This window comes from Falco naumanni, chromosome 7 (assembly GCF_017639655.2).
Source record: "Falco naumanni isolate bFalNau1 chromosome 7, bFalNau1.pat, whole genome shotgun sequence".
Taxonomy (NCBI): Eukaryota; Metazoa; Chordata; class Aves; order Falconiformes; family Falconidae; genus Falco; species Falco naumanni.
This window is the reverse complement of record NC_054060.1, coordinates 71,663,021-71,682,085: the sequence shown is the minus strand read 5'-3', so window position 1 is coordinate 71,682,085 and position 19,065 is coordinate 71,663,021. Positions and strand designations below refer to the sequence as shown.

General features: G+C 40.8%; 1 protein-coding gene across 1 annotated transcript in view; it reads right to left on the bottom strand.

Annotated features, from left to right (window-relative positions):
• The window catches only part of RTF1 (RTF1 homolog, Paf1/RNA polymerase II complex component), a 31,504-nt gene that overhangs the window by 10,476 nt on the left and 1,963 nt on the right, over positions 1–19,065 (bottom strand). Inside the window, exons 2-9 of the mRNA XM_040601457.1 lie at positions 18,184–18,294; positions 9,262–9,409; positions 7,552–7,756; positions 5,323–5,437; positions 3,601–3,712; positions 2,022–2,157; positions 1,273–1,450; positions 263–345 (exon numbers count right to left, since the gene is read on the bottom strand). Coding sequence (XP_040457391.1) covers positions 263–345; positions 1,273–1,450; positions 2,022–2,157; positions 3,601–3,712; positions 5,323–5,437; positions 7,552–7,756; positions 9,262–9,409; positions 18,184–18,294 — 1,088 coding nt within the window. The remainder of the gene's footprint in view (positions 1–262; positions 346–1,272; positions 1,451–2,021; positions 2,158–3,600; positions 3,713–5,322; positions 5,438–7,551; positions 7,757–9,261; positions 9,410–18,183; positions 18,295–19,065) is intronic.

Genomic DNA, 19,065 nt, shown 5'->3' with positions numbered 1-19,065 from the left:
AACGCAAATGAATGGCTCAGATGTCAGCACATCATAGGCCTCTGCCGGAGTTTTTTTTGTAGCTTCCATTACGCTGAAGGGGGGGGACAGGAGACAGACACACCCAAACAAACAAATCCAATCCCAACATTCCACCACTAAATGGCAGGGTGAGACCCAATCTGCTTCCTAGCTCTCATCTCCAAACCACACACAGAACATTTTATTTGCTATGAAAAGGACACTGATTCATGAATCGATGAGGATGACTTTGGTATCTTACCGCAGCTGCAGTCCTTTGTTTGTCCGGGTACCACCAAGCTGGTAAACCTTTGCAGTCTCTACCACACCAGTTATTTCAGCAACCTGTATCACAGAGTAAAATACAAAAGAGGAAGGATGCAAGGGGCTGGATTTTTTTGTGTTTTCCTGGAGTCTAATCTAGCATATTCAAACCTTTTCATAGAGATCAAAAGCCTTAACTAACTGACAAGTCTAATTAGATCAGGGAAAGCAAGACTCTTCAGTGTACATTATCAGGTACTGAATCAGTTGCATCATGCACCACCTATGAGCTGACAAATTATACCACCTCAATGCTTGATACAGTTTTTCCATCTTCCCAGTTCTGCCTTCCTGACCAAGTGGTGGACACTTTTCTACTTTTCCTATTTCTTTTTCAATTAACACTGGTTTGGGTTAATGTATGTCCCAAATGAAATACACTAGTGCTGCTCACACACTAAACGCAGCCCCTCCCAGGGACCTTTCTAATGCAATTTTAGAGAATATTATTGCATCCTATGATTGTGCAGTTACAGCAATGAAACAGAAAAACAAAACTATGCTCTCAATCACTTTCTCTTCTGAGGCACGCTAATGTACTAGAAACACTTCGGGGAAAAAAACCCCAAAACACTCCGAAGAAAACCAACACACCAAAAACCGAGACCATGCAATAACTTGGGAACATGCCCAGAAATAAGGAGTGAATGTTACTCATCCTTACTTGGTCAATACAAATGATGAGACAAGACAGCATGAACCAAAGCTGGAAGAACAGGCTTTGTCAGTGCTCCCTTTCTCTCGCTAAATGTATCTCTTCACCTAGCTGGTCCCATCCATTCATTTATTTTTAAACCAGTCTCCTCCACTTCTTTGGCAACAATTACCTTTTCTGCTTATAAGCAATCTTTTTATATTAATCACTCACAGGTACCTGGGAACTGCTAAGCTGCAAATATTATATTACAGCACTATAAAAAGAACTAAATCCGCTGGAGCTAAACTCACCCGATAAACAGGTTTGCTGTTGTGATTTCCAATGCCAATGCGGACAAAGCAGCCAGTGACTGTCTTGGCGAAGAAGGGCATATGACACCAACGTTCCAGCTTGTGTCGCGATAACCGTACTCGGTTCAGCTCTTCAGGCAAGGACACTGGTTGGGACTTGGGAGGAATTTCTTCTTTCCTGATTGGGAAAGGTGAAAAGGAATAAAGAAATAAAAAAAAAAAAGTAGAGACAATCACCAAAAAAGGGGTCCTGAGCAAGGTGCAGCATGCGTGCCAACTAGTTAAATTACCAGTAAAAGTAACGATTCATCATACACTAGTTACCTGTTGATATGTGAACTTAGCATTCATAAGAAAGGCTTAATGTGAAGTCCCAGACTTGTTACTACCCCTGCTACTGCAAAGCAGACTCACACACCAAGGCAGTTTATAAGCCGCTGCTCTAAGATAAGCCACCATGCACCTCTGCCCTGCTAACACGCCAGGGTTCTGCAGCTGCTAAACTGTAGGACTAAACAGACCTGTAAACAGCAGCGTAAATGGGAGTAAAGGTAACAGCAGAGAACTGAAGTTGCAGACCCATCCAAGGTAAATCAGTCCCATGCACCATGATATAGAAGCCAAGGACTCAAATCCAAGCGATGCAAGTGTGTCCAAACAATTCTCTAAAACAGTACATTTACATAAAGTAGATCTCTGGTTTTGAACACACACTTGCAAGTAATCACAGTCCAGTGTTTACTACTTACTCTTCCTCTTCATCAGAGGATGAGGATCTGGATGAGCGATCACTTTTCTCACTAGACTTATCATCCTCTTCCTCCTCTTCATCATCAGAGTACACTTCGCTAGTTTTTAATGGCTGTTTTTTTGCAAGCAATTCAGCTGAGGGAAAGAGAGAGAACAAGGAAAAGCAAGCTGTGAAAATTTTATGAAAGCTTCCTTTTAGGTCTGAAACCTTACTGGGTTTTTTTTGTTTTGTTTTTTAAAAAAAGGCAGGTATCCAGTGTAAAATTAACAGCTACAAGTGCCACATGTTCAAATCCACTAGTAAGCTAAGCATCCCACTGTATATATTCAAAGAGAGAAATCAAAGTATTTAAAAGCATCTAACATCTCAGTTGCGCTTATGTTCAGCCTCCCAACTTGACTGTGCATCGCAATACAAGATAGACATAACAACTGGATAAACGACTGTGGTGGGTTGACCTTGGCTGCACACCAGGTGCCCACCAAGCCGCTCCATCACTTCCCTCCTCAGCAGAGCAGGGGGGCAGAAAGTAAGATGGGGAAAAAAAAATCGACTTGTGGGTCAAGATAAAGGCAGTTCAATGAAGCAATAGCAAAGGTCGTGCAGGTGGAAGTGAAAGAAAACAAAAGATGTTATTCCCTACTTCCCATCAGCAGGTGAAGTCTGGCCACCTCCCTGGAAGCAGGGCTTCAGTATGCATAGTCGTTGCTCCAGAAGGTAAATATCACCAATAACAAATGCCACCCACCCCAGCCCTCCTCCTCCTTTCTCCAAGTTTTGTATCTGAGCAGACATCACACAGTATGGAATATCCCTTCGGTCAGCCAGGACAGCTGACCCAAACTGTCTCCTCCCAAGACCTTGCCCACCCCCAGCCTACTGGTTAAGGTGGGGGAAATGTTGGAGACAGCCTTGACGCTGTGGGAGCACTGCTCGGCAGTAGCCACAACACTGGTGTGTTATCACCACCTTTCTAGCTACCAGTCTGAGCTCAGCACTGAGGGAAGCTACGGGACTCAGCCAGACCCATACGACAAGATGGAACTATTAAGTTAGACAAGTCATTGTTACTTTGCAAGGGGATAAAAAAAATAAATCTCATGTTTGGAGAGGACGACAATAAAACCCAGCAGAATAACAAAAAGAGTTGCATTAAAAGTCTGTGGCAAGACAGACAAGACAATGTGCCAGTAAAGAAACAAAAAAATGTAGACACGGTCACACATGTACAATAAATATGGTTTGGAAGGTTCAGAGATTAAGTAACAGAATCTAAGTGACCAATTCAAATAATGATCCAAACATTACTAAGTGCCATTTAATGGACTGTGATGAAAGTTTGCTTTGTTTTCAGACCATTCTGGGGAGGGGTGGTGGGGAGGAATACAGACAGCATCAGTGGAGTCAAACAATATCCTAGGCAGTCAAATCAGGCAAAAGACCAAGGAAAACTCAGACACAGAATTCATTCATACCAAGGTGTAAGAATGTTGCAATTATTAGAAACAAAAAGCAGCACTTTCAGAAACCTGTAATAATGCCTCAAAAATTGTAGCAATAGCAACAGACTTCCATACCTGTTCTGTTCTTCCTTTTCTCTCTTTCTGCTTTTAGCTCCTCCATTGCCTGAGATTTCTTGTCTAGCTTCTCATCCCGCTTTGATCGCCGCTCTTTGTTATGTGACATGACCTAAAAACATGCACAGAAAGTCCCTCAACACCAAGTGCAATCCATACACTGAAATGCATTAAAACAAAGATTGTTTGCACACTTTGAAAACTTCAAACAGAAACTACTAGCAAACTCCATTTCAAAATAATTTTTCCAAGTTCATTTTTACAGAGGCTCAGGAGAGGGAAATTAATCTGAAGTATATTACTTTTTTCTACTTTGTATCAAAAAGAATGAACATATTTACACTTCAACATTTCTGCCACCAAGTTCAGAGAAATGAAGTGGAAGGAATTCTGCAATGAACAAGTAATGAGGAAAAGCTGGATAAATACTCTTCTCATTTGCTTCTCTTTCTGCAAGGCCAAATCAAGGCGCTTGCATTCATTCAGTAGCAAAAAGAAAAGTTACATTAAAAAATATTTAAAGTAAAAACAAAGTTGTGTGCAAACTTGGCAACATGGATTCAAACTTTAGATGTCATACATCTTTTAAAATTTTCTATTTCTAACAGGCCTGCCTGGAATACCAGGTAGCATGGAAAGAGCTTCTACAATAAGCATAAAAAGTCATCTGAAGTAAGTCAAAGTAATTTCTGGAAGACACTGTGAAGAACTCTGCATAAGATCCTTTTATATATGCATATATATATATATATATGCACCTACACATGACATATCATGTATTTGGACTGTATAAGCTTATACACACACATACATATATGGAGTTGAGAAGAGCAGGGAGATGAGATTCAATCCACTTAACATGTGCCTAAGGGAAAACTCATCTCGCCTAATTTGATCTGTGTTAAACACCTACTTCAACTAGAAAGTAACATGGAGTGAGTTGCCAGCTGGAGATGCCCTCCTCCAGCACAAAGACAGAGGTGACAACAAGCATAAGGAATCAACTAGTTCTTAGATGGCTGAAGTTAGGCAAGATGAATCCCATCCCACTCTGGGAGCCTATCTGCTCAGACTCTAGAAGTAGTTAAGGATGGGATCTTAACCATTTGAAACTACAGCCAATTCAGCCATTTGAAACTACAGTTCAGTTACAGATGCCTCACCCCAAAACCAGCTATTATCCTCTTCCTACTTGAGGTGGGAAAACTATGGAACTACTTCTGCTCCTCCTACAATTGACTTTTTCCTTGACATTCCAACTAGCAGAAACTAAGCATTCTTTCCATTGTATGTGCATGCAAAATAATTAAAACAACAGCCGAGCAGTTCTTGGCCTGCTCTCTCAAACTTTCGCTTGCAAGAAAGATGGCATATGTAACATTTCAGACTGAATGACAGAAGTTTGGCTACAGGAACTGCAAAAGGTTGCTTTCCTGTTCTCATACGGGAGGAGTATCACAACAACTCTACACATAGCTGCAACTTTGCATTTTTCATTAAAAGGAGCTATCAGTGTACCCCTCAGCAGGCCAAAGATGTTAACTTCTTCAAATAAGCTGGAAAGGCTAAAAGATAGCTTGAGCATATAAACAAACTAAATTCTGACCTGCTTACCACACTGTTTGACACTAAGGGAAAACATCAGGGGCAGAGGGAAACAGCATCCTATCTCCTATTGCCAAGGGAAAAGGGTTTGTTACTAAGGACAGTTTCATTTCCTACCTGGGATTCCTGGATCTGTGTGAGTTTTTTCTTCTCCTGCTCTTCCTCTTGCTTTTTCTTTTTCTCTTTCTTTTCTTTCTTTTTGGCTGTTTTTAGTTTCTTCTTGATTTCAAATCTAGTAGCAGATATTGAAAACAAAAAGAAGGTATGAAAGAACATTCTCTCCTTGAGTGAGCAAAGTACTGCCCAGATGCTGCAACAGCTTAAGTTGTTAGCAGGCTGTAAGAAACACTTCCACTGCTTGCCCCAGATGGATAACCTTTCAACGCTATTCTGTCCTCCATTCCCAATCCCTTCCCTCCACAAGAAAAATAAGGTGAAGAAAACCTGAGCACAGAAAAGTGCAGGCTGACAGACAGCTAACCTAAAGGGCTGATGAGAGCACATAGTAATGGCTGCTCCCCAGAAATCTGTCCTTACTCCATCCTTGCCAGTGCAGCGTCCATTGTGTGCTGCCTCCAACTCTAAAAACAATTGGCTATTTCACATCATCTGAATCTCAACAACTAAAAACTTGGTTGTTTAAAGCCATTACCATGCTACCTTTTCACTGCTTAAACTCCACCTTTCTACTGGCACCACTCTGTATAAGAATGACCGCAAAAAAAGTCACAGCGAGTTCTCCTTTAGCAGTTACAATCCAAATCAGACTCAGTCAGTTTCTGCAGTCCAATTTAGTCACTTCCATTTCTACATTCATGAAATATGTCACCCTGAAATCTTATTTTCCGCCACTGTCTTCAGAAGAGTACTGATTTTGCTGGAACTGTCCTGTGACAGATTCCACTGCACCATGGACTGGCCACTGCTTTAGTGAAGTGTGCACATGGACAAACACAAGAAAAAGATTATCTTCCAACAACTGAAATTCAAAATATGTTACCCACATGCATGCTACACAGTCCACTCGTCTTCAGTCCTTTACACCTGGATTTTGCAGGTAAGAAACTGAAATGCCAGATGAGCTCATTGCCCTTTATGCCCTTACCATGAAGTGTAACACACAAGGCACAGGCACGGTATCACACGCAATGCCTGCTGTAATCCCAATGAACTCACAGCACAACAGACATACGAAGAGCTAGACAGCATTTGGAAAGATCCAACTTACCATAAAGTTAAATAACTAACCCCCCTCAGGTCTACCTGCCAACCCCTTTACATAGAACAGGACAAACTCGTTTAAGATTAAATCAGTAACTCAAGCTTACATTGTTTAGCTTCTATCAAGTATTCTCCAGCATTCATTCTAAAAGACAGCCAGTTACCACGGAACAGCAAATGAAATTAAAAAACGTGGCATCCTTCTACCCGATCTAAATCCCATCTTTCACTCTTTCTGATCCCCTTGAGTAGAGCAGCAGACTAGAGAAGACATTGAAAATAGTATTAAAACCACACACAGGCAGTGCTCTAACTATGGCTTGGACAAATGGACAGTCTGAGTAGCAGCTTGTATTGACATGATTTACTCAGGTGTTAGTCCTCTAGAGAAATTTCTCAGCAAGTGAGAAAAAGAGAGAGAGATGTCACTGAAGAGGTAAGAAACTGCAAAAAACTTGCCCCATGTGCCAAATCTTTTCTGTTAGACACTTGGGAAGAAAAATACCTCTACTACAAGGAAGCTGCCTGACAGGACAGTATTACAGTAACAAATAAAACCACAACACCTAAGGCAGAAATCCATAAATAATCTATCAAAAATGAGATTTCCAACACCACTCCTCATTATTTCAATACCCTTCTCTTCTATTAGAGCCCCAACCAGCTTTACACCCATACAGAGGCAACCCTAACACTGCTCTGTGCTTCACAATAGTTTTCCGAAAAATTCCAGAAGCTCACATACACCTTACACTTTGTTAGCCTTTTATCACAGTATCAACGTGTGACAGCTAATACAGAAAAAAAAGACAGATGAGAAAGCAGTCTTCTGGCTGTCTGGTATCTAGCATGCAAAGCAGTAATATGGCTGCAATGGTAGCTGACAGAACCAGGTATATTCAACAGCTGAGAAACTTTCAGAAACTGACTTTCACAAGAACGCGCAGAATTCCTGCTGTGTGCTTCTCAACTAGCAACAAGGACAGTTTACGCAAAAAATCCACAATGATGCTTAATTCACTTAATAGCGCTGAACACCTGGACCTCAAACGCGAGAGCAGAGTCAGCATATCCTCCATTCACCCTCTATGGATTTGCTACCAAGTATCAACACACAAAATTCACCTTCTCTTTAGCACTTCTCTCTTCTCTATCCGGTTAAACAGTTCCTGCTCTCTCTCCTTTTCTGTCATTTGTTCCAGTCGAGCACGGTCTTCTTCATCTCCCATAAGATCTTCTCCATAGCCATCATGGAATTCCTCATCTTCAGAGGAGGAATCCGAATCTGAGCTAGATGAGGAGCTGTTGCTTTCAGAGTCAGAGACTTCTCCTAAAACAAAAATACAAGGCAGCAAGATTCAGCTGGGGCAAAGCCCAACCACTTCATTGTAGCATGTTAGCAAAGGATACCAAGAATTAATTTTACACTCCTCTTCCACTATACTAAAAGCATAAATATCATGAGAGCTAAACCCAGGAGGAAATACTTTATCATCTTAAGATATGCATGCTAAGAAACGACAATATGAGCAGTACTACATGTGAACACGGATTGAGTAATAGTAGAACAAGCAAATTTTAGGAGAGCTTTTGGTTAGTGGTATTGGGGTCTTAAGGTGAAATTTCTACGCCTATATGCTTATGTCCCTGAGAAGTTGCTTATATATCCATAACCTGGTTAAGTGCATGTGCACACCTCAAATGCCACCATTAACCACCACCTCATTATAGCATCCTGAAGAACCAAAATTCATCATATGAATTGCTACATCAAAAGATAAAAGTTGAACACACTACCCTGAGGACTGGCAAGTCTGTGATGCTAGCTCTGTTACTGTAACTGTAGCCCTCTCAGTTGCACACGGGCTTAGGGAACAGCTGACACCCCAGTAATACTGGGTAATGCCACCATTAAACCTGATCCAAGTCCAAGTGCTGTGATTATCTCACCTAATCAACTACATCACACCCAAAGCAGCCATTAAGATCCTTTCTTTCACTTTCATTCTGGTCTCATGTTATTTCTAACAGTAAGTTATATTCCAGCTTTGCAAGCTTACACTGGGGAATGCTGATTTGTAGGCACCGATATATACAGCACAACATAATCAGTCACTTCATGCTTTGGTCTGTCCCCGCTGTGTTTAACATACTCAAAACTGTAGTCACCTTCATAGTCTTCCTTAACTTTGTTTTTTTTAGTATCAACTGAAATCATAACTAACCACCTGACAATCTTCCTGAGCATGATGAAAACATGAAAGAACACAGGAAGTTTGCCCAGCATCAGAACAGATTCAAGATTCATGTAAAAAAATTCTGATGAAGTTATAGTAACTATTTTTCTTCTTCTGTGACAGTATAAATATTCACAAATTCCAACTGAGTGCAAACGCATGCAAGGTAAGTTCCTATTTGCATCACGCTCAACACTATATACCTCTCCCTTTTTCATCACAAGAGAAGTTTGTGAAGGGAAAATAAATCAATGGGAATAAAAAGAAATGCTACCCATGCTACAGATGGGACATGCTAGAAGGAAGAAAAGAATTTTCCAGGAGAAAGTCAAGTAATGAAACATGTCATACATGCTTCAGTTGAAACAGTATTTAGTGTTGTGGTTGTAATGGGGTGCTTACAGCAATGCTATACTGAATTATCTGCACTTCAAGCCATGGCAAGCTTAACTGTCATCCAGACCATTGGTAACACAAACAAACAAAACTCCTTGAAGGCAGTCTTTAACACCACCATCTAACACCACTCTTCACTGTGTGGAAAGGGGTACCTTCTGTTGGAAATACACTGCAAGTAGATGCACATGTGTTATCTTACCCTCTTCAGGTGCTGAGCTCTCAGCTGAGCTGTCTTTATCTGAGCTGCCTGAAGAGGCAGCTCTGTTCGTCTGTTTCTTCATGGCTCCTTTCTTCTCTGCCTTACCCGTTTTTCCCTTTTTTTTGTTTTTAGAACCTCCAACAGTCCACTGCAAGGAAAGAACCAAGAAAGGGATCGTGAGACACAAACATCACTCTCTTCTTCCTCCCTCAAAACACTGGAGTAAAAATAACAGAAACAGCCCAATACCTGACAGCAAAAAAATCAATCATACAAGGAAAAAAAAAGCCAATAGGAAATTTATCAAATGAAAGCATTTCAAAAGTTTGTGTTTTGGAGGTGGGGTCTTGTGTAGTTGTTTGGTTTTAGGTGGTTTTTTTTCTTAAAAAACCCAAACAGTTAACAGTGCAAGCCAACAGTTGGTAGAGTGCTTCTTTTAAAAAAAAATGAAGACTTCAGAGTCTGCAATATCTGTCAGGAGAAAAGAGGTACTAGAGGTTTCTAGGAAAATAATTTTAAACAAGTGTCCAACTGCATTTGTACGGATTCGCTTCAGTTTACTACTATTAAATAGAAGCAACAGATGTGTTTCCAAAACTAGTTTATTCGAGAGCAGATTTTAGATTTCATGAAGGCACACCAATTATATATGAGTCTTTCCAAAATCTCAATTTTACCAAGAGTACACAGCATCTGTATTTTTATGCAACAAACCACGAGCTCACTTGTGTATAGACAGTAATGTCAGCCACAACCTGCATCTACGTACCCAAGATGGAATCAGAATCAAACCAGAATCACAGAAATCAGGAAAACAAAATAATAAAAAAACCCCACAAACATCAAGCCTTAATTTTCATTTTCTTTTAATATAATATCTTCAATTAACTTAAACTGTGGTTTCCAAGTGCAGCACTTATACCACCACACATACATGGGTAGCAACTTCAAACCCCAAAAGTCCCAGAAGAAGAACTAGTATTTACCTTACATGTGACTTATTAGAATTTTTGCATTGTCCTAACTACCCGGGTAAAGCCAGAAGGGAACAGAATCAGTTAGGATTGCCTGTGTATTATTTTAAGGCTTTACAGTATTTTGCACTTTACTACCTCTCCTAGAAATTCTCCAGGAGCAAGACCTTCAGGGGTAAGACAGTTTCTTTCTAAATACTTTTTTAATACATATATATATTTTTTATACTGTTTATCCTCTCCACACCTGCATATTACTCTCATCCTTCACGCATATCACCATCTGTTCAAGCACGCAGTCTACTAAAAAAATACATTCCTAATTCAAATGAGCAAATACTCTTTTGCACAACTGAGATCTTGTGCTCAAAACTAACTGGAAAAAATAAATATTCTTTAGATTTGACCTCAGGTGCACACAAACATCAGGCTTCTCACCCATTCACCTCTTCCTGGGAGATGAATCAAGTCCATCTCTGCAAGCAGTAATCATTCCATCAAATTTGATTACTACTTCTGCCCGATTACGCACCATCTTCAGAGAACCCTGGCGTTCAAATACTCTTAAATGAAACTCTGCCAAGTAGTTCCAAGCTACAACCTGATCTACTAATATCTTTAGTACTTCCTACGTTTTGATTATTCTCACCCCCAGCCTTGTACCTTTCATATTACCAGCTGCTTCATCATCATCTTTAAGCATAAGCTTGTGTATTCAAAAGCATCTGTCAAAGGCCAGGCAGAAGTTTTCTTTTCCGAGGTAAACACAGAGCTACCTAGCGGTGTACCAACTGCAATGCATGCCCTATGCAGCTACCCCACTCTGTTATCATCCACAGGACAGGTGAAAAACTGCACAGAAAGCGTCTCACTTGATATCAGCCTGAGCTGGCACTCAAGTCTTTATTGGCTTCCACATTAAAGTTTTACTTGTTCAGTATTACAATACCGCTGTCTAATAATATTCCTGGTTGATTATGCCCATGTAAATCAGTTAAGAACAAGCACGTACTCTGCCTGAATCCGCTCAGACCTCAACGTTAAGGAATCAGCCCCCAGATATGACAGAAAAGTGCGTTTTTGCTATTTGTTCAAGAGCTCACCCACTGCCAGCATACTAGTGAAAACCCAACAGCGAGAAAGTGAAGCTGAGCATTTAGCAAGGAAGAGCAGAGCCCTCTGAACCAGGGATGCAGAGGTGCCTCCTTCCCAGAGCTCTGCCACTTCTTTCAGTGTTCTAACACTGAATTACACCTTGCGTCAGCATGCTGTCTGGCAAGAAAGCAGCACACAGAAAGCCGTAGTACACACCATAGTTAGAGCAAGACCTTGAGAGGTCAGGCTGAGATGAAAGAAGTTAAGATCAGATTAAAACAGCGGGACTTCAGTTAATAAAATGTTTAATAGCTATAGATACATGCATTACAGACCACTGTTCTCAGCATTTAACTCACAAGGGAAATTGTGGAGAGAACCTGGATCCAGGAAGACAGAACTGAAAAGAAAGCTGTGTAACCACCTCTTGAACAAAAAAAGTAATAAAAAAATAATCTGCACTAATCTAGGAAACTTTGTTTGGGTTTCTATTTCGCACTGGAGATTACACTTCATCCTGCTTTTGTTTAAGCAAGTGACCTCTACATCTTTTAAGTCACAGTAACTGGTTGTCACCTGCCAGTTTCAGCGCTGTCACAAAGCCAAATTCTTCCTCATTCAACTCAGATGCTTCAGGGGTTATTCAGCTATCCCAATCTCTCATAAATGCCTGGTCATTCCTGGTACCACTACAGAACAAGGGTTCAAGCAAGCCTTCAGGACAAACAAAGCATCATAACCAGCATGTAGTTAGTGCGAGGCTCTTTCAGGCTCAAAGATTGCTCTGCAGGCTCAGGAACCATCAGCTGTCATCTGGACACTGAATGACCACTCTGTATTGTTCAGAGAGAGACTAGCCAACATCAAGTTCCTTCTTGCAGCAGAGGAAGACATAACAGAGATTAGCAGGTCTGGGAGGGGGGTGAAGACAATATTGGAAAGCCATGAGCTGCATGGCAACCTGCAGTCCAAACCAGAGTATCGAGCCCCTTCCTCAGGCTCTAGTATGGCAGTGGAGGATCAAAAAGGCAACAATATGTTTGCATGTAACATGAAGCAAAAATGCACACAGTCAGTCAGAAGTGTTTGTTTGCTCTGTTTCCCTTAGCTCCACACATCCCAAACAGCAAACAACAACCACATTTTCCAAAACATGTCTACTGCTACAGCTTCTCCGGGTTCCCTCTTCCATGTTCCAGCCAGGCAGAACCAGTGAACAATTCTCACACATTTTCCATGATTATAACGCCTCCTCTAAACAGTCCCTCTATTCACTGCTGCCTCCTCAGCCACCATCTGGAACCCTCCATGGTTCCAGACACAGCAAGTTAATAAACCCATGCAGAAGTGTGCTGCAACATGGCTTTCTACTTACTGTTTAGTACTATCAAACAACAGAGCTTTATGGTTCGTTCACAGGAAGTAGCCAGAAGAACATTTCAATTTTTCCTCTTGCTTCCAAGGTTCACAGTGCCAATAGCTTGCACATTTTCCCAAGAAATGGCTGTACTCAGTCTTAAAGGTCCTGTCCAACCTAAATGATTCCACAATTCTAAGTAGTCCAGGTTAAACCCCAGTACCCAGAATGGACTGCCCATAACAAACAAACAAAAAAACCAAACACACACGCAAATCCCAAAAAAACAGAACCCACATTAGAAATTAGCCAGATTTATAAGTCATCTTCTACAAAAGCAACTACGCAAAATCATCGAAGAAAATAATTTATAGCTCAGCAAACCTGGAACATATTTCCACTAGGGAGATGAAATGAGATTGAGGAGAAAGAAGAAAAAAGCAAGCTCTGATAGTGCAGAATGCAGAATTGTTTTACCCCCACTGCTCGGATAGTTGCAATTTTCTTCTACTCACACAGCATCTAAATACATTATCCACTGAGATTTTATTTTGCAAATAGGTATTCTTATTTCTTTTTTTAACATCAAATCAGACAGAGATGCACAGCAAAGGTTACCAGCCTGTCCCTGCAACAATATCCTTCCCTTCTGGATATGGCTTTTATAAGCAAAAGGCAAATGACAAACCACAACATCAAAGCAAAACAGGTCCCTTACCAAGGCATTCCTTTCCCTGGTCAGATAAGTTTGTACCAAGTTACAATACATTAGCCCAGCTTAAAAACTTTCATCCATTCTCCTCTATTCATATAGGAAAAACAAAAGGCAGTCCTCCAGGCAAGCCACCCAACTACCTTCCCAATGACACCAGTTCAGTAATTAGAAAACTTAAGGGATCATTTTAAACACAAAGAGGAGACTCAAGGTGTCAACACCAACATGGAAAGGAGATAAGCAAATAAAGGAAACACCTCCTGAAGCCATAGAACAGGCTTTGCCAGGAACTGCCTGAAAGGCTTCATGGGCCAAAATATCACCCACACCTCATCCACCCTCACCCATTGTCCAAGTACTGCTCAAAGGAGCTCACAGAAAGACAACTACAAGTAACTGGAAAAAAACCCCATCCACCTATAGTAGGTTCAAATTCAGTTTAAGCTGCAAGTCAACATATACTCTAGAAGTATTTTGAGGGGTCCACGTATTGAAAAATAGCAAGAACTGCTGAGTGGAAACATCGAGATAGTAGATACTAAATACGAATGAAGCAGCACTCTCCATAACTAAAACAAATTCCGGGATGCCACTGGCTGTAAAAACCTGCAATGTTTTATTTAGGAAGCCTGGGCCAAACAGCTGGAGATGGCAACAGCCATAAAACACTAAGTCAACAAGCACCTTGCATGGCTCTAGCATCACCAGCCAGCAAGCATCATCTGGACCAACAAAGACTTAATGACTTCTCTAGATAGATATTAGATAGTGCCTTATGACTGGATTGTTCTCAGCAAAAACTGCTCCTTGGGTACAAAGGGAAAGTCCATTCAGAGAAAAAAGTAAAATTCACACACTCAATTCCTATACCACCACGAGTCTATTTCTGGAGCAACCTGCTCTACTTCAGAGCTCCTGCAGACTCTCATACCACATAAATTAAGTTCCCAGAAGTTATCCCCATGCTAGTTTGCAATTTAAAGAAGCCACCTGCAGACCAAATTTTATACTAGTTTTGTACACAACTGATTCACATTACTTCTTTGGACATGCTAGCCTCCACGCAATTAGCCTGTGCTATTCAGATTTGCGCTTGCACTTTGGGGCAGGAAAGTAACAGCACCTCTCTTCCCTAAGGAAAGCTTTACTATTGCACCCGTTAACAGCTGAAGGAAACTGTCTCCAAGAAAAGTCAGTTACAAAGCACACAGCCTATAAGACTGTGTATAAGAAGATTAAAGCACAGATCATTTCAAATTTCTTAAGCTTGAAACAAAAAATGTATGGCAAAGGCCTCACAGGACTGGAGAACCCACTCATTCTTGAAGGTCTAATTAAGCAGTATTACAAAATAAAAGCACACAGGAGAAGACAACACTTAGCATCACAATCTCTACAAACCCACAAGACACCCCAAAACAGAAGGAACACATGCAGTTTTCCGATAATCCAAGGTTTTCTAGTTTGCTTTAACTCAAAGTGCAGTAAGTAGATCCAAACTTTCAAGTCCTTTCCTGATAACATAAAAAGCATAAAAAGGCATAAAAAGCCTGCTACGCCAACTGTTACTGGAGACCAGTTTCCTCACTAGCTGCATGACCACTGCTCACCTCCTCCTCTGTCCCATAGTTCTTGACAAGATCTTCAGCTATACCATGTCCTACTAAATCTGTACATTTGCAAATAAAGGCATAAAAAGACATTCCTCACTAAACTCCAGGCTGCTGCCAAGCGTTCACAATATAACTTTTCTTGTCCTGGAAGTATCTTTCTGCTATTACCCTAGAGCTGTTAAAAGGCACAACCAAACCCCTCACAACATTAGAACAAGCGCAGAAGGATGACACAGACACACATCAGCATTGCTAACAACAAACCTTTTGAGAGAAACAAACAGAACCTCCTACAGCATTGTGGCTCTGTCTAATCTGTGCTGATGTTAGTGAAGTTGTTGCAGAAGTCATCCAGGCCTCACCACACAACAGAAAGAATTCTCTTACTGTAACCAATGACACCAAGATAAAAGGAAGAGCAGGAACCCAGAACTAACCTACTACAACTGAGGAAGGCCATGTCTTCATGAGTGTCTTCAATAAGCAATGAGGGTACCTTGCGGACATGTACACCCCAAGAGTAACCTGGCTAACACCAAACTGGTTACGTGCAGCAGGCTAACAGTTTGGGATAGCAAGTTCTTGAGCAGTCATGGCCACACATTCCTCCACAGATAAATTAAATATCTGCCTCCACACCTGTGTCCGGCTTAGTATACCTCTCTGCAACGGTAGGACTTCTTATTGCAGAGCCCTGCAGTCATTGCTGTTTATCAGTTCTCTGAACAACAGTCCATAGTCAATTCAGTCATGCACGTTCCACAGATCCACCAGAAGACTGTTCAGAGCATCCCTCCTATTTCATTGCCTGCAACTCAGTTTCATTCCCTTGGCTAGACAATTTGATTCAGACCACAGAGGTCCTTAAAGCATTATAGAACCCAGCATCTGCACCATGAACACCTGATGGGGCTAAGAGCTTTCACAGAAGAACATTCTCATCAAGACATACAATGATAAAACATTAAAGATCTACTGAAATCCTGTGGGCACCACTGTATAGATGTGGCATGATTTGTACATGCTGTTATTCTGTAATTCCAAAATGCACTTTCTCTCCCCTATGCCCCACAAACTTTTCTCCCTTTAAAAAAAATGCAGAATGCAGCATTTGCCACTGAAGCAGAGGTTTAGGCTCCTTTCCTGTACATGCAACATCAGTCCTGGAACCTTTAGGTCTTGGCAGGAACCATAAAGAATGTGCACACTATAAAACCTGCGTGGAAGCACATGGGTATGATTAAGCATGTTTGCCCAGGGCAATGATTTTCATGCTTTTCCCTCAAGGTCCTCATCTTGCAGGAAGTCCAGCAAGACAATTTCAGCTTTTAGATCCCCTCTCCCAAACCCCAAGGTTGAGCCAACTTTGAATCCGTCACAAGAACACTGATTAAAACCAAAATCGTTCAGCAGGAGTAGTGTAGTCAAGCCTAGGGATGCACACAGCTGAATGACTGGCAGAAGCAGAACTGTTATAACCCAGCCTGTCTCACCCTGCTGTGACAAGCAGCAGTTCAGAATGCATATTTCAGGCACAGGAATAGAAGCAAGTGTCCTAATTACCTCTTCTCTAAAGCTTTTCCTCTTGCTGCATGGAGGTCAGAAAGAACAGAGTATCAATTAGAAATGATACACAGATTACAAAAAGTATCAAACGTACATGCTGCAGCAGAGATACTACTGCATCTGCAAGGTTTGTGCAAATTTGTGATGAGATTCATTGCCATATTTATGTTTAATAGAAAGACAGACTTTCTTGTCGTTATACAAGCTAAATAATAATCTGAATAATGTAATTTCTTCTGTCAGTTTTCAGAGATAAACACAAAGCAGAAGGATTTATCATCGGCATGCTCTCCACACCTATGTCTACTTTTCCAGACATGCTAGGCTCCACATAGCTCAGAATAAATAAGCTGTGTGCCAGAAGATCTGAACACGCTCAGTGACAGACTGAGCGGTAACCCAATAACAAACCCAATATATCTAGTCCATTCACAATTCTCTCTCTCCTTATGCCTTAAGCACATATTAGAGTCACTTTAAAAAAAAAAAAAAAGAAAGAAAGGAATTGATTGAAACAGAGTTCCAAGCATATTTATTTGAAAAAATGCCTCAGAAGAGGATTAAGCTACACATTCTTTACATTTATTGGAAGAACTCTGCAACACTACCAAATGCTTAATAGGTTATCATTGGCCTACCCTACCGGTCTTCAAGCTCTCACGAGGAATAGCGCTTCCTGTATTTTCAGAAAAAAATATCCATCCCAAACAGATCCCTGTTAAATTTTTAAGTATAGATGAAATAAATGACCTCACTACATTGCGCGGAAAGCTTGCAAGAGACATGTAAGCCTTCAAGAAAGTGTTTTTTATTCAAATACCTGTATGACCTGTTTGTCAGTTCCTCCGTTTTAATTAAGTCTATTTCAGTTTTCATTTATAGATGAAAGCAGAGACTTTTACCCAGCTCTAGAAGGTAGTACCAAGAACAAGTAACAAAAACAGATCTAGCAGATAAACACAATACAAAGAATTGACAAAATGCTAGAACAAAGCAATGCTAAATTCTTCCTTGCCTGACTTTCTTCAAAAACACCAATAAAACACACACTCTTGCATTTTCAAATGACCAGACAAGCTCATTCACAGCAGAGTTCTTGGGGAATCAAAGTAGCTACACAGAATAGTGTTACCACCCGTAAAAGAGTAGTACCACCTGTCTTGATCCTTTCCCTCTCTGAGGAAGAAAGGTCTCTTCTAAAGCTGAAAAGGTCTCTCTCAACTCAGAGTCCAGCTTTAGCAGCTGCACTACTACTTCAACCACAGGTGCTACAGAGGAAAAACACTAGTTTTAAGCGGGCAGATCACCAGGCCATTCAGAACATATGAACATGGGATCAAAAAGGCAGTCAACTTTTCCACAGACGTTTAGACTGTTTTGTATACAGTTACAATTCAAATCCTACTGATTAAAAGAAAAAAAGAAGTATTTCTGAGTACACATCCTCTGGGCTTAATGGGCCTCCATCAGGTCCACTGATGGCCAGTCCCACTCCGTGAAGTCAGCAGGCTAAACATACCGTACAATAAATACACTTTCACTGCTTAGGTACAATCGGACAAATCATTCACAGTAACTTCACTGATAACATGACAAACTCACCTCATCATCACTGTCTGATGTCTCAGAGTCTGAAGATGCAGTAGGCTTGCTTACAGGTGGCTCCTTTTCTTCAGAGTCACTGCGCTTCCGTTTGGCCAATGACAAGAGCTCCTGGTGTGAAAAACCATACATTCATTTTAAAATGTCGTAATTAGTTTTATCAATCCAGGTCAATGTATATGCACCTTCTCTGTGATATCAGAGTACACCCCAGTAACATGATTCTCCCCACAGACTAAGGAACGAAGTCTACTTAAGTTTTATAAATACATGTACATATACACACAGAATTTTAACAAAACTGGATGCTACAAAAGCATTTTGAGGATAACAAGTTATAAGAAGTAAATACTACTGCCATTATTTTCTCGGCACAAACACCATAAGACAAATTACTTTCAGAATCATCTCCAGGTTTCTTATTTGGATTGGGTAAGAATTCAAAACCACTCTAACTACACTGTATTAACCCAAAAAGCCAAATACTACTAGAGAGCAGCTCCTTCTTCTAAACAAAAGAGATGTTTGCAATTATACATTTTTAAAGGGAAATGCTTTGGACATCACCACAATGTCATGGCTGATAATATTTAGTCAGGCTGTTCAATTCCTTCTCACTGTCCCTACACACCACAGAATGCACTTAAAGCTTTGGATGGGCACAGAGCAGGCATCAAGGCTCAAAGTTTGTGAAACTAAGGAGAGCCATTCTCCGAATGAAGCACTTCACTTGGCTCTTTGTGCTGGTGTGTGTTGCCTTTGAATCTCATCATCCGCTGTTCATAGCTTGTTCAGATGACAGCAGCAGCAGCACACAACAAACATTTCTGAAGCTGCATTACTGTCTTTATAATCCATGACACAATTTATTCTTTAAAACAC